The sequence below is a fragment of the Trachemys scripta genome, chromosome 3 (assembly GCF_013100865.1).
Source record: "Trachemys scripta elegans isolate TJP31775 chromosome 3, CAS_Tse_1.0, whole genome shotgun sequence".
NCBI lineage: Eukaryota > Metazoa > Chordata > Testudines > Emydidae > Trachemys > Trachemys scripta.
Genome location: NC_048300.1, coordinates 91,791,931 through 91,813,519, shown reverse-complemented (window position 1 = coordinate 91,813,519; position 21,589 = coordinate 91,791,931). Strand labels below are relative to the sequence as shown.

The window sequence follows — 21,589 nt, the reverse complement described above, 5'->3', positions numbered from 1 at the left end:
AGTGGTTTGGAGCAGTCTTTTGGCAGATGACTTTAGTGATTCCAATGCTATTCCAACAAGTGCACATGGGGTCTCAGTTCTCTGCAGCCTTACACTTTGTATAGCCACTTACATTTGCTTTGCACAGGTGTGAGTGACTATCCAAGATATAAGGCAGTGGAGAATTGGAGCCCATTAGGAAGTTGCCAAGGGCATGATGAGAGTTAGCTTTGCTAAGTCCGTCCGCTTGTTGCACTCTTGTTGCTTCTTTCACAATGGGGAGAGATGACCAGAATGTTCCTGCTAAGCTCTTATAGCTTTATTCAAAGGTATTATTAAGTTTTTGGGTTAGGGAGTCTAAGTTTTTATAAAGATTCCTATTATGAGATTGAAGAACATACTTTCTTAATAAATTAAATAGGATTAAACCGGTTTTGCCCAGCATTGCATTATATTTTGTTACAGTTTTGAAATAACGGATTAAATGGTTAAGTAGGACCTTCAGTCTTCCACTTCCACAGATACAGATTGAAACCTCCAGTAGGTCACCTACAGAGAGGAGCATTTAAAATAGCCACCACACAATTTAGTACAGATGGTCTCTAGCAAGAGAGAGATTCAAGACTGGATTATAGCAGAGGTGTTGCTATTTGGGACTGAAGTACATTGGCAGAGTTAAGTATAAGTGTTTATATACTTGCCTATATGCTTCAAGTCAAATTAGGGATGTTACCCCTTCATTTTCATTCAACCATTCATTTTTTAATTTATTTTTCAAAACACTGCTGGGTTGAGATCATTAGATTGGTCTGTATGGATACAGACAGAAGTTTGCACTGTTTCACAATGGACTTTAATTGCTATTTTTCAAATTTTCCATAGAGCGAAGGGCTCAATTGGAGCAGCATGTGCCCCCAACACAGAGACGTCAAAGGGAGTTGAGGGCACCCTACATTTGCTAGTTTATAACCACGAATGCTGCCAACTGGCTATGCGTTTGTATTTCCAACTCACGTTAAGATGACTAGATAAGACTGTCATCACCTTTTTTCTGCCTTGATGAATAACTGGCCTACTTTTAGCAGAAGATTCTCCATCTTCTGGGTTTTATCTACTAGGACTTAGCCTCCAAAGACTCATTTCCATGATCTATCCTCATTTTTATTTAAAAGCCCTAGACATTTATTCCTGTTTTAACTGACATTTTAAACTGATTTGGAATAATACATAGTTACATGATAAACCTTTACCAGTTGGAAGTTATGCTGCTAACAAATTGACTGGAGCTAGTACCTTTTCCCTTTCAGTTAGGAACCAGTGTCTTATTTGGATAAGAATTTCTCCTGATAGAAACTTAAATATGTAATGTCTTGTTATATGCCACTGTTGAATAAAATTGAAAACTTACAAAATTTTCCCTTGTCCTTTAAGGTACCATACAGAGTGTCCTAATTCCCACTTTATTTTCAATTTAGGCCTATGTTAAGCCTCTCCCCTTGCAGCAGTTTTGTGTTTTTTCCAGGGTCTGAAGTCAATGCATCTTTGTGTAGCTATATAAATGTCACACCTGAAAGGAGAAGACAAAGCTTCTTCACAATATGTTCTGGACTGACATGGGGCCAATGCTCCTACCCACTGAAACTCACACAAACTGGATTCTGGTGCCCTAGCTCTCCAGTTTCTTTTCCAGCACCACAGCTTTGCTCATCTGTCCTGGTGGCAGAAAGTCCACCCGTGGCAGGACTATAACACTTCAAGCCTCCCACAGCCCGTTCTCCCCAACCCTGGAGCTGAATGACATTGCCCAGAAGGTGGGTGAGGTTGGCTGTGAAGAGGGAGAGCTAGGATGCCAGCACGATGTGCTGAATCAGCACATCTCCCGGAGGGTCTTCAAGCTACCCTCTTCTGATGGAGGGGGTACCTGCACTCCTTGCCTTCCCCTCAGGGATGAATTTCTCCTCAAGGTCAGCTACCCCTACATGCACAAGTGGTGCTGCAACAGGCTGGAATCAAGATCACTTTCTAAAATTAACTAGGTTTAGTCTTAGATCTCCTTCTAAGAAACTACTGCCAGCAGCTTAGGTGTGGCTGAATAAGATTAAGAGTCATGTGATCCTACATATTTACTCTTCAAATCAGGGGGATTGTGGGTCTGATTTTTTACACCCTAATTTTCCCAGCAATTTCCAATTGTTTGTTTGAAATGGGGCCACCAGATTTTCATTGTGGGGGATTTCAACTCTCCCTCTTATTTTTTCAGACTTTGCTATCAGAATGAGGGGGGTTTCTGAATTTAGCACTATTATATACACCAGGGGTCGGCAACGTTTGGCACATGGTTTGCCAGGGTAAGCACCTTAGCGGGCCTGGCCAGTTTATTTACCTGCTGACGCGGCAGGTTCAGCCGATCGCGGCCCCCACTGGCTGCAGTTCGCCGTCCCAGGCCAATGGGAGTGGCGGGAAGCGGCGCGGGCGAGGGATGTGCTGGCCGCGGCTTCCCACCACCCCCATTGGCCCGGGACGGCAAACCTCAGCCAGTGGGGGCCGCGATCGGCCAAACCTGCCACGTCAGCAGGTAAAGAAACTGGCCCGGCTCGCTAGGGTGCTTACTCTGGCGAGCCACGTGCCAAATGTTGCTGACCCCTGGTATACACAAAGGTATTTCCATTTTGTTTTGTGACACTTCAGTTTAAGTTATGGACTACCTGCTAATTCCATACATTTAGGTTTTTCCCGTCAGCCCATCCTTCCTGGGTTACCACAGATGGACAAGTCATAGTAAATACAGACACGAACCTCAATGCATCTCAGAACTAATGTGAACTTTTGAGGTTAGAAAAATTAGGTTACCGTTTCAGAAACACACCCCTTCCCTCCCACCACCCTAACAACTGGCCAATAACAGTGCAACAATTTCCTAGAATACTGCAGTATAGTGTCTGTTCTATATTGCTATATGTTAGACTCTCCAATTCATCTGAATCAAAACTCAAATTCACAAGTGGAATGGCTGAACATAGGCTGTGGCTTTAAATGCCCCCTCCCCCTCCAAAAACCCCAAACCAAATAACTCACTCTTGTTCTGAAGTCATTGTGGAATAGTTACTTAAGTAGTTAAGTAATGCACGTGGTACCCAATTGAACTCCCACCACACCTTGTGTAATCATTTACACAAGCACAGAGTGGGTATGAAGTACTACCAGTTAGAATGGTACCATTTTACACCCACTTTGCACTGGTGTAAGTGACAATAAGGTGCGGGGCAATAATCTGCCAGTTTCTTGGTTATCTTTGAAGTTCTTCAGCCCAGATCTCTCTCTTTCTCTCTCGCTGAAACCACACATGAGAATTGTTTGTTAATCTCAGCCTACTAATTGCTGGAAGTTTGCCCTTCTCATTAAACCAGAACACAATCTGGCACAGTATATCAGGCAGGGCCCAGGCCCAAAGGTTTGCAAGGCAGATTGCGATGCCCTGGGAGAGTTGTGTAAACAGTGTGCACAGAGCCACCTGTTTCTAGCCCTGTTACAAGCACTAAACATTCATAAGGCTCCAGTACAATCAGCAGGAAAAATCCTTGCCCCTGCCGAATGATGATTTGAAGAGTGAGCATTTTTATTTTTAATGTTATATACTCTAGGACTATACATGTCCCCCCCCTCTGCTGTTTCGCTGTTGCCGCAACAGCTTTCTTTCTTTCTTTCTTTCTTTCTTTCTTTCTTTCTTTCTTTCTTTCTTTCTTTCATAGATTCATAGATTCATAGATTATAGGACTGGAAGGGACCTCGAGAGGTCATCGAGTCCAGTCCCCTGCCCGCATGGCAGGACCAAATACTGTCTAGACCATCCCTGATAGACATTTATCTAACCTACTCTTAAATATCTCCAGAGACGGAGATTCCACAACCTCCCTAGGCAATTTGTTCCAGTGTTTAACCACCCTGACAGTTAGGAACTTTTTCCTAATGTCCAACCTAGACCTCCCTTGCTGCAGTTTCTTTCAAAGAAGTGTTTGGAGTATAGCTTAAGTACCATTAATTTAACCAATTAAGGCATGAAAAGAGTACTCTAACAGACAGAATGTCTTCTTTTTGGTTGTCCAATGCTGAAAGTTAAGTTTTCCCATTTTAGGTAGCTTGGAGAACCTTGAGTGGGGCCAGTTTTCAGGACTAAGTAGTTAAATCTCTGCCCTGTCCCCCCAGTCTTGTGATGCAAAAAAGAGAATGTTTGCTAGACAGCTCTGTCTAGCACCCTAGAAACTAGGAGTTAATGGATCCAAAGAGAAGACAATTTAGAAGATTGTATGTACAAGAACATTTTCTGCATAGTGTGAGAATTAGGCCCAGATTGTGAGTTTTATTCAGATTCTACTGGTTTCATTGGGAGTTTTGCTTGAAAGGGAGCTCCGGTGCACTCCCTTATAGTTACTCTGACACAAATCTAGCAAGACTGGCCCAATCAAAGTGGTTTATGTTGGCTAAGCCTTTCATTTCTGGTTCTCCAGGTTTCTTGCGGTGCTACCACCATTCCATAGAGCATTAAGACATTCTAGCTACTGTACATTTGACAACACAGCAAGTTTGCTCACGAAGAATCTTTAACTATCCAAGACGACAGACAGATGATCCTTGCTGGGGATTCTATACTAAGAAGAATCAAATGAACATTCTGCAAGAGACAGGCATGCCTTAGGACGATGTGCTCTTTTCCTGGAGCCAAGACACGAGATCTCTCTCTAAGATTGGATGAGCTTTTGAAATTGATGGGAAAGGATCCATTTGTGATGGTTCCTATCAGCACTAATGAGAGTACATCATGGGATAGGTCTCAGACAACAGATGACTTCAGGGAAGAGTGCTGAAGAAAAATCATATACAAACAAACAATCTCCAGGGAGATCCTTCCTGTCCTGTGAGTGAATGAAGACAGAAGGCAGAAGATTCTGGAAGTGAACCACTGGTTAGATAAGTGGTGTAGGGTGGAGAGTTTTGGTTTTGTGGAACATTGGTTTCCCCCTCCTGCTGAGGTTGAGGACATCCAAACTATACAGTCCCCTCTCCCCATAGAAGGTGGGCCAATCTCCTCGGGGGCAGGCTGGCTAGAGCAGTCAGGAGGGCATTCAATTAACAACAAAAGGGAATGGTAAAAGGCAGGAAGACATGAGCTCTCAATTAGCACAAAAATGAGATTTGAGAACAAAATTAATCAAGGACCAAAGGAGAAGAAATTCTTTAAATTACATTCACACCAGTGCTAGGAGCCTGGATAGCAAACAAGAGGAATTGGAATTGCTCATTCATGAACATAAGTTTGATCTAGGTAGTATCACCAAAACCTACAGGGTGGAGTCACGTGACTAGAATGTTATAGCCATTGATTTTAACCTCTTTAGGAAGGATCAAGTGGGCAAAAGGGGAGGAGGAGTGACACTATGTCAAAAGTGGCATCATCTGTTTCCAAGTCATTGCTAACTCAGAAAAAAATTATCTTGAATGCTTATGGATCAATATCCTAACAGATAAAGCACAAGATGTTACAGACCACCAAATCACCCTAGGGAACAGGATGACTGCCTGCTTATGCACCTAACTATCAAGTGTAGGGTAAAAAAGCTGCGTGATTGGGGCGGTGGGATTTCAATTTGAGTGACATATGGGGATCTCATGAATTTCTGAATATTATAGGTGACTATTTTCTAACTCAGAAAGCTTTGCAGCTAACATCTGTGATTTCTATATTAGACCTTGTCTTGACAGAGAAAGAGAAATTGATTACAGAACTAAACATTAATGGTAGTTTAGGTACAAGTGATCATAATTTGGTCTCATTTCTAATGTGCAAACAGAACAAAGTCCAAACCAATGATATGCATTTGGGACTTTAAAATGGGCAAGTTCACAAAGATTAAATGAATTATGAGATAAAGCAATGTAGAGGAAGAATTTAAACCATGAAAATGTGTGTGATAATTGGGAATAGTTCATGAACACTTTACTAGATGCCCCAAAAGCTATAATTCGACAATCAAGGAAGAAGGTCATACTGGTAAAAACACCTAACTGGTTTAGAGGGGAAGCAAATGCAGTGATCAACCAACCAACCAACCAAATAATGTGTATATTTATATAACAAATGGATGAAAGGGGAAGTTGATGGTAATGAATGTAAATCAGAAGCCAGGAATTGTAGAAAATTGATATGGGAATCAAAGAGATACAAGGAGAAGTTGATGGCCAGCAGAATTAATGACAAAAAGAAGGAGTCTTTTTAAGTATATTGTGAAACTGAAAGAATCCTAACAATTGTATTGGTCCATTACTAGATGGAAATGGTAGAATTATCAATAATAATACAGAAAAGGCAGAACTGTTCAATAAATATTTCTGTTGGGGGGGAGCAGATGATGTAGTCATATCATATGATAAGACTCTTTCCATTCCAATAGTATCTCTGGAGGACGTTAAATAGCAGCTACTAATGTTAGACATTTTTAAATAATCACACCTAGGTAATTTGCACCCAAGAATTTTAAAAAGAGTTGGCTGAGGATCTCACTGGACCATTAATGTTGATTTTCAATAAGTCTTGGAACACTGGGGAAATTCCAAAAGACTGGAAGAAAACTAATGTTGCACCTCTATTATGAAAGGTAAATAGGATGACCCTGTAATTATAGGCTTGTCAGTCTGACATTGATCCTGGGTAAGATAATGGAGTGGCTGATATGGGACTCGATTAAGAGAGTAAATGAGGTTAATAGAGCTGATGCCTATCAACATTGATTTATATGAAATAGATCTTGTCAAACTAACTTGGTATTTTTTTATGATATTACAAGTTCAGTTGATAAAGGTAACAGTGTTGATGTAATATACTTAGATTTCTTTAAGGCATTTGAATTGGTACTGCACATTTTTATTAAAAAAATTAAACAAATACAAAATTAACATGGCACATGTTAAATAGTTTAAAAATTGGATAACTGATAGACCTCAAAATGTAATTGTAAATGGGGAATCTTAATCAAGTGGGTTTACTTCTAGTGGGATCCCGCAGGGATCAGTTCTTGTCCCTGCGCTATTTAACATTTTTATCAGTGACCTGGAAGAAAACATAAAATCACCATTGATAAAGGTTGCAGATGACATACAAATTGGGAGTGGTAAATAATTAAGAGGACAGGTCACTGATACAGAACGATCTGGATTGTCTGATAAGCTCTATGTAAGCAAACTACACATTTAAATATGGCTAACTGTAAACGTATCCATACTTACATGATGGGGGTAAAAGAGTGACTGAAAGGGAGTCATGTTGGATAAATCAGCTGTACATGAGCTCCCAGTGAGACACTGAGGCCAAAAGGGCTAATGCAATCCTTGGATGCATAAACAGGGGAATTCCAAGTAGAAGCAGAGCGGTTACTTTACCTCTATTGAGCACTGGTGCTACTGCTGCTGGAATATTGTGTCCATTTCTGGTGTCCACAATTGAAGGATGTTGGTAAGTTAGAGAAGGTCCTGAGAAGAGCCCTGAGAATGCTTAAATTATTAGAAAACATACCTCACAGTGGTACCCTCATGGAGGTAAGGGGTGACCTGGTTACAGTCTACAAGTACCTACATGGGGTATAGATGTTTAATGATGGGCTCTTCAATCTAGCAGAGACAGGTATAATACGATCCAATGGCTGGAAGCTGAAGCTAGACAAATTCAGACTGAAAATAAAGCACACATTTTAAACAGTGAGAATAATTAATCACTGGAACTATTTACCAAGGATTGTGGTGGATTCTCCATCACTGGCAATTTTCAACTCAACATTGGATTTTTTTTTTAAAAAGAGATGCTCTACTTCAAGAGGAATTATTTTGGGAAAATTCTATGGCATGGTTACACAGGACATGAAACTAGATGATCACAATGGTCCATTCTAGCCTTGAACTCTAGGAATGTGTTTTTAAGTGTAGTGAAATGGTTAACAGAAAGGGACAGTTTCTTTCCCACCTCTCCCTGTAACAGCCGGCATTGACAACCCACACCAATAGCGCTGGAACACTTTTTATAGTGCGGGTGAAGAAAGTCAGCTAACTGTAAAGCAGTGGTCCTCAAACTTTTTACCTCATGCCCCCCTTTATCCCTGTACACGCCCCCCGCCCCCCAGAGCTGAGGCCAAGAGTGGGGCCATGGCTCCAGGAGAGGAGGATGCGGACAGGGGCAAGGGGGCTAAGGTAGGGGCCACAGCTGGGGTGGCATGGGGCTGGCAGCTGGAAGTGGAAACCCAGGCAGGGGGCCAGCAGCTGGGAGTGGAACCCTGGGCGGGGCTAGAAGCAGAGCTTCAGCACCCCCGGCACCTATTGTTCCTGCCCCTATGACCAGCACTGTTTTGTCCTTCTAAACTACTAATGCTTACTATCACTGGACTTCCAGTGCTATTGGAAATAGCTTCCAAAATTAATGGATGACACTTATTTAAAAAATACATAGTTTAAAAAATATAACCCACAACATACCTAATCATTCTCATAAGGTACACAGAATAGCTTTCTGAATAAAGACCTAATGCTGCTAACAAGTTCTCTGTTAGGAAAGATATTATATCCACAAACAAAGGTGTGGGTATTTGACTAAGTTGCTATGTAAACAGAATCTTAATCCTCATTTGACTTTAACACTGGGTGGAATGAAAGAAAACTGAAATATCACATGACTCGCTAGGATATTTTTAGAACTGTAATGACTTGTCCAGAGCTGTCAGCTAATGAACTAGCACCTTGAACAGATACAGCCTTGTTATTGACAAAAGTGAAAGCATTCATTATAAGCTGCGCAAGCCACGCTCCAAGGTGGGCAAGTATTATACTTATTTTTTAATAGCAAGGAGATTGAGGTACAGAGAGGGTAAGTGATCTGAATTGTCTAACGTCACACAGGTTGCTGGCAGAGCTGGAAATAGCCAACAGCGTCAGTACTGGCAGGTTCTATTAGAGCATTGTCACCAGTAATGAACCCAATGATGTCTCCATAAAGACATCTGGTGAGATTCATAATACTCCAGATAGAAGGACTGATGGAACTGGGGAGAGTCTGGGTAGGTTTAAGGCCAGCATAGTCTGTTATGATAATCTAATATGACTTCCTGCATAATATGGCTCCAGAGAATTTCTTGCCTGCAAGAATAATCAGCAAGTCCGGTTTCTCATGTAGGTTTTTTTATATATATAAAAGCTATTAGAGAAAATGAATGAGGGAAATAAAGTAGCATGCTGGCTCCTTGTAGCCATAAACAAGCTCACAAGACAAATTCCACACCAAGACAAATATTTCATTTTGACTCAAGCTCTAAAAGGGCCAAAATTGCCTTTCAGAAATGACTCCCCCTCAACCCCTCCTTCCCCTCACATGCCTTCTTTGGGCTTTAATCACAGATTCAGAAGTTAGAGGTGGGAGACCCATTAGGTCATCATTCTGCCCGTGCAGGATTTATTTTCACCATTATATTTTCCAAATATTGTCCAGGTTAGTTTTAAGAGTCATAAGCAATGGCATTTCCACTACATCTCTCAAGCTAGCCTATTAGACTTTACTTTTAAGATAGAAAATAGGCTTAGCCAGACAAGGTTCTTCATGCACAATCAAGTCCACATTAAGAAAAAAAAGTCAGGATATGATCAGCAATAAACACTTCTACAAAAGCTGTTGAGAGTACACCCAACATTGTAATGCAATGATGGATCATATCTACACTGAATATGCACACGCTGTTCAAATGTATGGGAACCATCCTGCTCTGGAGGCTCTCCAAGGGAAACAAAGCTCTAAGAATGTGTGAGGAGAACTGATTATTCAGATATCTATCCCGGTGCAGCCTATAAAGATCCATAAGTAAAGTCGATACTTATGGCCCCGCATACCCTTTACACAAGCCAGAGAAGAGCAGAGGCAGCACAGTGCTTGTCTTCACATTTAAGACCCTTTCAGACTCTCTGTGTTGTATGGAGTGAACATATAGCAAGAAGCAGGATAGCTTTCTAATAGCATGTCCTCACTCACTCTTTCTTGTTCCCATGGATCCTCTGGTTCTGTGAGAGCTGGAAGTTTGTGCCATTCTGTTTCTGCCCCTGTAGCAAAGAGGAGGATGTGGCAGGGAAGTGGTTCAGAAGAGGCTGTTCCATTGTGATATTTGGTACCCTCTGATGTGCATTTTTAGATGCAGGAAAAGGAGCAAATGGCTGACTTAAGTGTAAAACAGGAGAGATGTACACAGAATGGCCACTCCAAAAAGACTCAGATGATTATATCTTTGCATAGGCCCCTGAGCAATTCTGAGGGTAGCTTTATGCTTCATTAGGACTAGCCATGTGTGTAAAGTTAAGTATGTATATAAATTGGAGCCTTCTATATTACGGCAATAGATACCTTAGACAGACAGCTCAGCAAAATGATTAATTAAAGTTATTTTGAAACAGAAGTTCATAGATTTAAGCTTCAAACTCCCCAATCCAATTCTTCCTTTAAGAATAGCTGAGTAGCAACGATTTTCCCTGCTAAAATAGTGCTTTTTGCTAGTTGGAAGATCACAGTGGAAATCCATTTTTTTATGCTCTCAGACTAGAGAATTTAGTTAACAGTTTATTAATTCAACAACTAAATTGCTACAGCACTATATAGTTCCCATTTCTGTCCATTTACCTCCCAATGAATGCAAAGATAAAGTGTTTTGAAACATTTCTTATAGTTTAAAGTGAACGATGTAAATACTGAAAAATACAAACTGAGACAAGAGTGTCTTAAATGTAAAATTAAGACATTTTCAAGATCATCTGCCCATCTGAGTTTTACACCCGCTACTTCCTCATTTTATGATAATAACTTTGCAAAGGGGGCAAAATTAAAGTCGTATTTTCAATCCCCGCTGCCTCATCTGTAACACAAGAGGTCCAAAGAGCAGAGAACTATTTAATAAAATTTTTATGCAGAAAAATAAAGTCTGACTTTCAGCACTATCACTCTCAGAGAACTCCATACAATCCCAGCAACTGGCAGTTTTCACTCTCATTGGTTACCTGTGTTGAATAGGATACCAAGTACACTACGGGACATACCATGAGCAGCTGCAACAACAGCACCAACAAAAGCAACATGTGTTGTTGGGCCTTTGGTTTCCAGGTGCTTGAGACACAGCAGATGTTCCTTCATTTTGTGACTGCTGCCTTTTTCTCATTTCAGCTACTTCAGTACCCAAGTGGCTACAAGAACACAGACATAAGAGATTTATAGAATTACTACAGACAAACATGAAGTACAATCACATTTTCTACATTAATTATATTAAGTCTCTCAAAAACTTTTGGCAATGAAGACAAATAGCCATCATCTGTGCTGCCTAAGTAGTAATTTTACAATAAAAACATTTTGCTAAAACAATACATTCCAGTGACGTGCTTATGCTCCTGTTCTGATCACTTTGACTAGAATAAAAGGCTGTTTGTTATCCTTACAATCACTAGCACACACCTCACCACTTGTTAGAGCTTAAAATATTAATGACAATATGACTATCCAACTTTTTTTTGTTTTTTCCATCTCTTTAAAACTATTGTAAGATGGTAATTCACTTAAAAACATGAGCCTGACTTTGATCTTTGTTATTCCAGTGTAAGATAGAATTAAACTGCCCTGAAGTCTGAATTGGAACACTACAACTGATGTGATGCATTAGTCAGGGCTAATACCTATTATTTATCATTAATTAGTCCAGATTAGCATTACTGTGGGTTTGGCTACTGGAGTTATCTGTGCATCCAAGGAAAAGTAAACATTTCACATCTTTCCCAGTGTTAGGCTTTTTGGCTAGGCAAGTTTTTCCTTCCCTCATCACCAGTACTTCCCAGATTTTCTGAAACCAAGCTATTTTTTCCTTCCAGTGGTTTGTACTTATTCCAGCTGGAATTAATATTCCATGTATTAGCTGAACTTTTCATATGAAGAGAATAAGAGTAAAGTTAGGTTTATTAAGGGATTTTATTAAGGGATTTTTTTTCCACTGGTGCACACAGTATGACTCAGTTTGCATACACCAAAACAGCAACAGTGAAAGTTAAACCTTAAATGGCTTCTTTTCTAAAATCACTGAAGTATTTTCAGCACTACATTTCATAACAGTCGCTAAGGGAGTCTGTGGCTATACAGCCACACATTCCCACCTGTCATGTGACAGGGGTATTAATTACATCAAGTCAAGTTGAGAGACTGGGGCTTGGAAGCATTTCAGTTTTTTGCCGGAACTGGTGTGCTTTCAGACTCTCATACCTTTCTTAAGTGAGTTACTCACAATATCCATCCCCTCTCCCAACTCCACCCCCCCCAAAAAACCCAACAACTCTCTACACCAGCAGTTTTAAATCAGAGGTCTGGGGCTTCCTGAGGAGGCTACAAGCAGATGTCAGGGGATCCGCCAAGCAGGGCTGTTATTAGACTCACTGGGGCCCAGGGCAGAAAGCCGAAGCCCTGCCACACAGGGTTTAAGTCCAGGACTCTGAGCCCCACCACCTGCAGCTGAAGCCGAAGCCTGAGCAATTTAGCTTCCAGGGGCCCCTGTGGTTGGGGCCCCAAGCAATTGCTCATCTTCCTACCCCCTAACTCCAGTCCTGGCTTTTATATGCAGAAAAACAGTTATTGTGGCACAGGTGGGCCATGGAGTTTTTAGGATTCAAGTATTTGATCAAGTTAAAATGAAAGATCATATTAAACAGTGATTGATTTAAGTGAAAGGCACTACATTATATATACATATATAAAAGAACTATCACTTCCACCATTCAGGTATGAATCTCAGAAGTCATGCCCTGCATGAAGGTGTGTGTTAATGTTACTGATGCTATTTCTTATGGTTTATATTTGCAATTTATAGGGAGCCATACACTTGTGTAGCACTGGTTGAAGATTTAAAAAGGTCAATTTTTTGTAAAATATTGAAAGTTACAGGAAAATTCTTAATGTTTCAGCCAGCTCTAAGTGTTTATTAACACTATACATTTGCCATAGCTGAGAAGAATGCCTTCATTTTTGTGATAGTGTTATATTTTGTTTGCTAATAACAGAAGGAGGGAAGAGTGCTACAGCATGACAACATGTAGTTCAAAACATCTGACATGTATAATGTCACTTTCCCTGAACTAAATATAGGGACAACTCTGCTGTGCACGCATGATGCAGTTAATCTGCTTTATAATTACCATACCATGCTCTGAATTGAACCTACAGAAACCATGCACTGACTAGTATATGGGTGCTGACGAAGGATCTTTCATATGGTATGTTCTCTTCTTGAGGCCAACACCTGAATTCTAGAAACTTTTGGACATAACTTCCCATAATTTAGCAGTCTCAGAAATCAACAGGACTACTCATGGGTCTAAGTGTTTGCAGAATTGGGGTCTTTGTCAACAAAGAAATATTGGGCCAGTAGGATAAAAATGAAAAAATTCTCCATATTCCACATATCTTTAAAGTTGTACAAGAAATGTAGGATTGTTGCATATACCCATCCCCCACATTTCCCCAGGAAGAGCAACAAAAGAGAGGTTCAGGGGGCACAGTCTCTTCCAAGTGCTCTGACTATGCTATACAGGCTGATGTAAAGGGTGAAGAGAAAACACTAAACATGATGGCAGGGCATACAGTGGTGCGAAGGCTTGTGTTTTGTGGGGGGTCGAGAATGTGGTAGATTGACCACACTCGTGCCTTTATAGTCCCAATATACAGACACTCCCTGACTTACGCAAGCATTCTGTTCCGGAACGCCTTGCGTAACTTGAATTTTGCATAAGTCGGAAACGTATCTCCAACCATTATGCCAAAAAACCAAACAAACACCATACCTCCTATTTCTAGCTTACGGAACTTTTTCCATAAGTGCGGATCTGCATAAGTCAGGTCTTGTGTAACCCAGGGCGCGTTTGTAATGTTCAGGGAATTTGGTGGCACAGAGGGCTTGGGCACTATTTGCTCTCTGCAACCCCATCAAGTTCATTTTTGGTCACAGTTGATACAAGTTTGGAGCCTCAACCTCATTTCATAGTACATTTATCTGAAAATACAAAACATTGCTTTAATTTGACGTGACTGGCAGTCTGCTCTATCGATGTTCAAGACTAGAATAGCAGAGGGTGTTGCTCCCACTGACTGAGGTGCATTTGCAGAGCTTACACAGCACCTGGCTCAAGTCAATTCTATCAGTCCCTCACTTCTGTGAGCATGACATTCCCTCAGATCCTATAAGGGAAAGTTTACAAGCAATCAGCAAATCCCAAGGGTGGTGGTGCAAGCCAGACATTCATTTACTGAGCACAGAGGTGCGGGGGTGATCAGGAGTCAAGCTTTTCGTCTTTGCTTGCTTTGACAGTTAACTATTGTATTTGCAAATATCAGACCTGATCCTATTGTCTTCTCTGACAAAATTCCCATTGATTTCATTAAGTGTTTAGGCTGTAGGAGAGGGATTATCAAACTCATTCTTTGGATATATTCAGTGATTGAGCTATAGAATGTAAACAGTGACTTAGTCATATGATGGGGATGCCTTTTGTCTGATCCAGGTTATGAAAATGAAGTTTAGAATTCTAAACTCAGATCAATCTAGTGAGATGATTGTTTGACTGGAACCAAATGTAAGGGAATGACGATAGAGATCCAAAATTATGCGACCTGATTTTGAACAGAGATTCTGTGATAGTGATACAAGCTGGAATTACATATTTTGAGTTTGCATTTTAGCTTTTGAAAGGTCTCATTCTTCTTGAGATCCCAGAGAGAAATTAGCTCTGTGCTGGGCATGAACACTGTGGAAATAACGGGCAAAAGTCCATCTGCCCAATAGAAGCAGCATCTCTTCCTAGCACTATCAAGGAGATTAGATAGACTCTCCTATATCAGGCAGCACACCGTGGGCCCAATTCCCTTCTCACTTTTTAACATCTGGATATTTCCATTTGCTTCAATTTTATGACCTCCGATTTGTGAGATCAGAATCTGGCACCATTTTACACAAGAGTTCAATTCACTTTCTAGGGGTTATCTAAGTACTATGGCCCTCATCACCATAGCATCTGAGCATCTCATGATAATTAATGGATTTTATCCTCACAGTGCCCCTGTGAGGCAGGAAAGAACTATCCCCATTTTACAGATGCAAAAGTATGGTACAGGGTAGATTAAGTAATTTAGTAACATTTACATAATTTTTTAAAGCAGCAACGCAAGAGAAACATATGTATCCTTTGTGTGCAGTCAGACCCATATTAGTTTAAGATGAAATGAACAAACCCTGTAAAACTTGGAGTCAGGCTCATTGTCAGTTGTATGGAGTTGACTGCACTAAGACTCCTACTGACATATTTAGGACATAATTACCACAAAATTCACTGTAATTAGCACAGAAATCCCCTAGTGCACAGAGCAATATCTTGGGATGCGACCTCAAAAAGAAGGGACTATATTAAGAAACATTTGCTTCATTACACACCTTACAACTGGGAAAGCATAATGGATATTGACTGAGGAGTTGAAACCCCAAATGATTCATCCTAGAGGATAAAGAGATGATCCTTCACAACCCATTTCACATTCTTGTCCCCCACCATCTCACATGGGGCTTACACTTAAATTCTTAAATTTCTTCCCCAGAAATCCCCAAGATACAGCGTTCTTCACTCGCCTGCCTTTTGGACATTGCACCAGACCCTGACCACATCAACTCAATTGTTCTATTGGCTCCTCTCCTCTGATGCATCAAGATCAAGCTTCTTGTCCCTGCTTCAAAGCCATGCAGAACAGTCTCTCCTCGTATCTGAGCTTTTCTTTTGATATTGTCTCGTCCCCCATCAATTGGGCTAGTTTTGATACCCCATTCACCTGCATCTCCTATAAATGTTCCTGCACTTTCTTCCACACTGCCCCTTATGTTGGAAAGTCCTTCCTGATTTGCAAACTTTTTCCTCCTTCCCCAACCCTCACACCTCATTCAAGTTTCTCCCACATCACCCTTCTGCTGCAACATCTACAAGAAGTTAACCAGGACATCCATTTAGTCAAATAAAACCCACCCTCTTTATTCCATCATGCGGTGCAATAGTCCTTGTTTGAGGCAGTGTTTGAGGGAGGTTTAGGTTGGACATTAGGAAAAACTTCCTAACTGTCAGGTTGGTTAAGCACTGGAATAAATTGCCTAGGGAGGTTGTGGAATCTCCATCATTGGAGGTTTTTAAGAGCAGGTTGGACAAACACCTGTCAGGGATGTTCTAGATAATATTTAGTTCAGCCATGAGTGCAGGGGACTGAACTAGACGACTTCTCGAGGCCCCTTCCAGTCCTATGATTCTATTATCGTAGTGATGTTGCCCCTAGCATAAGTCTTAAAATAACGTTTTATTTAAGGGCGGACCCATTGGTATACCAGAGCAGTGCAAAGCTGCCAGAGTGCACCAGCCTGTTAAGCTGGTTGACAGCAGCTTGCGCTGCTCTTGTGATGCAAAGCAGAACAAATCTAGCCCTTCCTTTACAATGTACTCATGTTTTTAGGGGGCTGTGTTAGTGAGACCAGTGCTAAGTGAAGGCAGGCAGGGAGAATACAGTCCTATTGTCCATCCCTGCACTCCTGCCTCCTTTCTCCTAGCAGTGCTGCCTCAATGCACAGTGGCGCCAAGGCCGCATGCCATTGGGAACCTTTCAAGCACTGATGCCCAAGCTAGCATGCATCTACAGAATTTTTAAAGAGCCGTGACAGTTGGCTCAAGTAATTTGCCAATGAGAACTCTAGACTTGTGTTCAGTCTCCCTCACACCAACTCATTACAACCAATAGACTTTGCAAGTTAGGTGTAGAGGAATGGTTGTTGATTGAATTACCTTCGATGTCACAATGAATGGCCCCACTTGAGTTACCTCAGCCTAGACGTTAGAAGCAATTAACTTAGCTTAACTGCCACTTAGTTTCTTAAAATATCAATTATGCATAAGATTTAAATGCATTGCAATTATATGGAAAGTGTTTGCATTATGCACTTGTTAACATCATTTGGAAAGAAGAGACTGACAGATGCCAAGTTTCTTAAAGGACCCCTTTAAATTGCAACTCAAACTGATTAACACATTTACTTGTAAGTTCTCCAGAAATTCATTCTGCACTCCATAAATTCTGTACATTTGAGGATACATTATTTTGTACCAACTCCCTCCCTCACAAACCACGAGGTTGAATCCTGCTTTAAGTGCAAAATGAACTGCTTGAGCTATGGAGTTACAAGCTGCAACTTCATAATATACAGTGGCACCTTAGAGACTAACAAATTTATTAGAGCATAAGCTTTCGTGGGCTACAACCCACTTCTTCGGATGCATATGCATAAATTTGTTAGTCTCTAAGGTGCCACAAGTACTCCTGTTCTTTTTGAGGATACAGATTAACACGGCTGCTACCCTGAAACCTGTCATAATAGACAGTGTTAATGTAACATGCCGGTCAGCGTGTTAACATAGAATGGGAGAGGTCAGTCCAGAGGATGTGTACATTATAGCTCTTGAGCTAGAGAGATGGGCTTTCTAGCTAAGTCCTAGAGACTAATGCTTTACACTTTGAAGGCCTCCCAGTGTTTGCCAAGATGGCAGCCATCATATTATGAAGCCTTGTTTTTCTTTAGTTTTCAGAGAGGTCATGTAAATACCTCATCCTGCCTCAAATACTTGTACTCCCCCAAATTACCTCCTCTCCATTATGAATGACAGGTCTAAGCCTCCTCTTGGTCCATTCCTTTTACAGTTCTATGTTGTAAAATACTTGCTTGTCTCTTAGAGCAGACTACTTCTCCGCCTACTAATTTTTCTTCAGAAGCTGGAGATCTCAAGTAGCTTCATAAGTAGTCTTATTGCCTCCCCATGACTAGAAGTTTTGACTGCAGCTGCTCTTGCTGCACCTCTGTCTTTCCCAAGTGAACTCCAAGATAATGCAAGTTTTCTGCAAATAAAACATCTTTCTTATGTCAGGCCCTTCTATTCTGGATATGTTTGGCCCTTCATCATGGTTTTTTAAAAACCGGTTGGAACATGGTCATAAAACAATTTGAGGTCACACAGAAACTCCCTAGCAGTAATTCATTTCAATGTTAGATACTCTCGAAAGCACAGTATTTTTGCATTCATGCATCACATTGCATCAGTTTTCACTGGCAGTCATATGATTTGTAGAGCTGGCTCCTACATCTATCTAGAATGCCTGATCTTTGGTCCCTAATTTAAATTGATCCTAGCCTGCTCTGGTACACAAGCCCTGAAAACTCTTGCATTTAAGAGTCTATTCTTCATACATTTTTGTCTGTTTCCTCAGTTACAGGAGCAAGCATTTTTCAATTTGTGAATCACTGAATACAATAAGTGGAATTGTAGGGAGAAGAAGAATTGCTGTCAGAGAGTTATAATTTGGTCACATCCTAAGCAAGTCAATCTCTTGAAAAAACAAAAACAAAATTGTTTTCCTAAATGCTAGCCACATGAAGTAGTCATATGCAGCCTCTTTTCAGAACTGGACCCCTTGTGTCCAGGAGCGAAGACAAAGCCTCCTAGGATATTAAGAAATTATATAGAAGCTGTTCAAATATTTAATATTTTATTGGACTATCTGGGAATGCTAACTCAGCCCTACCAAAACCAGCTTGTGTAATTTGTTTGGACACTACAGAGACCTTGCTCTGTGTACAACAATGCCTTTTTATGAATCTGCCAGACAGCCTTCATGGTTGAGAAGGTTGACTGAGATGTCTTGTTATCATTTTATAGTGAATTTAGTACCCTGAGGAAGCCCCACTTAAGTCTCTACATTACAGTGCAGCTATGGATTAATACTTCTAAATCAGACAGTATTGCCCAGCTACTAAAGATTAAGCCTGACAGTAATGCATTATTTAAAAGTTTGAGATGGGTACATGAACAGTTTTTTGCTTCAGTGTTTAAAAGGAAACTTAAAACATTTAACAAGCTGTGCTAAAATTATGAGGAGCACTCTGCAGCCTTCAGGAGCATTTTATAAGTGCAGGATGTAAAACTCACCAGGAAGCCTTCCATATTTCCCAAGCATATTTTATATTTGTATGTGTGGCACAGCATTGGAGATTCCCATTTGGTGCTTCACTTATCTATCCTGCTTCTTTGGCTAGTACTGACTTTGCCAAATGAAGCCGCTGGTTGCAACTGGTGAAAAAGTTATTTTCCCTCCAAAGAGGGCTTGCAGATCCTGACATAGACATCTTTGGTCAAGTCTATAATGTACTCCACTGAGAGCTTACTCACGGGAGCCTTGAATGACACAGAAAGCAAGCAGCTCTGCTGAAGCCACCACTGTTGTAGCTCCTACATAAGCATTAGATTTTTCAGTGCACTAAAAAAGCCAGATCTCATTTCACAGTTCTACTTATTTTACTGCTTTGTGACCTGCATAGATCCTGTACAATTTCATCAGAAATCTAGAATAAGTAGGTCAGTCGAAGAATTTTGACCAGAGTAAGGAAAGGAAGATATTTGTTCAAGAATTTTTTTAAAAATTTTTTTGTAGTGTTGGTAGGAAGGTTTCTGTGGATTAGTGTGAAGAATACCCAGAAGTCACCTACTACAGGACAGGCCCAACAAAGAGAGTAACAGAACGCCACTAGCCGTCATCTTCAGTCCCCAACTAAAACCTCTCCAGCGCATCATCAAGGATCTACAACCTATCCTGAAGGACGATCCCTCACTCTCACAGATCTTGGGAGAAAGGCCAGTCCTCGCTTACAGACAGCCCCCCAACCTGAAGCAAATACTCACCAGCAACCACACACCACACAACAAAAACACTAACCCAGGAACCAATCCTTGCGACAAAGCCCGTTGCCAACTCTGTCCACATATCTATTCAAGGGACACCATCATAGGACCTAATCACATCAGCCACACCATCAGAGGCTCGTTCACCTGCACATCTACCAATGTGATATATGCCATCATGTGCCAGCAATGCCCCTCTGCCATGTACATTGGCCAAACCGGACAGTCTCTACGCAAAAGAATAAATGGACACAAATCAGACATCAAGAATTATAGCATTCAAAAACCAGTCGGAGAACACTTCAACCTCCCTGGTCACTCGATTACAGACCTACAAGTTGCAATTCTTCAACAAAAAAACTTCAAAAACAGACTCCAGTGAGAAACTGCAGAACTGGAATTAATTTGCAAACTGGACACCATTACATTAGGCTTGAATAAAGACTGGGAGTGGATAGGTCATTACACAAAGTAAAAACTATTTCCCCATGCTAATTTCCTCCCTACTGTTACTCACACCTTCTTGTCAACTGCTTGAAATGGACCATCCTGATTATCACTACAAAAGTTTTTTTCTTCTTCTGCTGATAATAGACCACCTTAATTGATTACCCTTGTTATAGTTAGTATGGCAACAACCATTTTTTCATGGTCTCTGTGTATATATATATATATACACACAGATATATATATATATATCTTCCTACTCTATTTTCCACTGCATGCATCTGATGAAGTGGGTTTTAGCCCACAAAAGCTTATGCCCAAATAAATTTGTTAGTCTCTAAGGTGCCACAAGTACTCCTCGTTCTTTTTGCTGATACAGACTAACACAGCTACCACTCTGAACCCTGCTCTAAGGTTAACTGACAGAAACAAATCTGTCTCCCTCATATGTTGGAACCACATATCCCACAAATGATCTTGTCTCTAGTTATGGATCATGGTTACCAGCCTTCTCAGCTCTAATGTTAGTATTTATTTCCTCTTCTGTTTCTTGGTTTCAAGCAAAAAACAAAACAAAACAAAACCAGTATCTACAGTCTCATTCTGTCTGGAATCACAGTATTGAAACACTTATCAGTGTTCCAGTGTTTCCGGCATTATTCCTGGCAACAGCGTCTCACTCACTTCTCATCCCCTTCTGCCCTCAAATGAGGTAGTAAAAAAGCTTTACCCTTATTTTTCATCTTTATCCCTAATGGTCAGTTTTGTATGCAGACTCAGTTCTTGCTTCCATAATTATTGAAGGGATTTGTCTGGAAATCCAGTATTCATTGTGGTCTGAGTTCTTCCATGCTCTGCTTCTAGTTGCTGCATTGTTTACCTGTTAATTATGCTTCCTGACCAGGGGTCTTGCTAGACTGATCGCTGCCACAATGTTTCATGTGCTGTATAATGGATAACATGAAAGGACTACATGCTTCTAAAACTAAACTGGCTCTTTATTAAGAGAATTATTTAAAGCAGCACTGCAACTGTAGCTAGCATTCGAACCATGTGCATGCAGACCGACTAATGAATGCCTCCCCCATACTCTTCACTCCTGCAACCTGTGCACCTAAGCTCCATGCAGGCTGCGGGTACAGACAAGGGTTATACAATCAGAGACACTGATGAAAGGTCAGATATTGGGCTAGTCACAACCACAGAAGCAGTACAGGCTCCAGGAGGAGAGTTCTCTTCTACCCTCACTTTCCCTGTTAAGGAGCAAACACTAAGCCCCAAAGAAAGCAAAGGCATGGAAACCAAATAGTGA

The 21,589-nt window shown here is 40.8% G+C and overlaps 1 protein-coding gene across 1 annotated transcript in view; it reads right to left on the bottom strand.

Annotated features, from left to right (window-relative positions):
* RGS17 (regulator of G protein signaling 17) overlaps positions 1-21,589 on the bottom strand; it is a 79,654-nt gene that overhangs the window by 17,672 nt on the left and 40,393 nt on the right. The window contains 1 exon segment of the mRNA XM_034765378.1: positions 11,086-11,229. Coding sequence (XP_034621269.1) covers positions 11,086-11,229 — 144 coding nt within the window.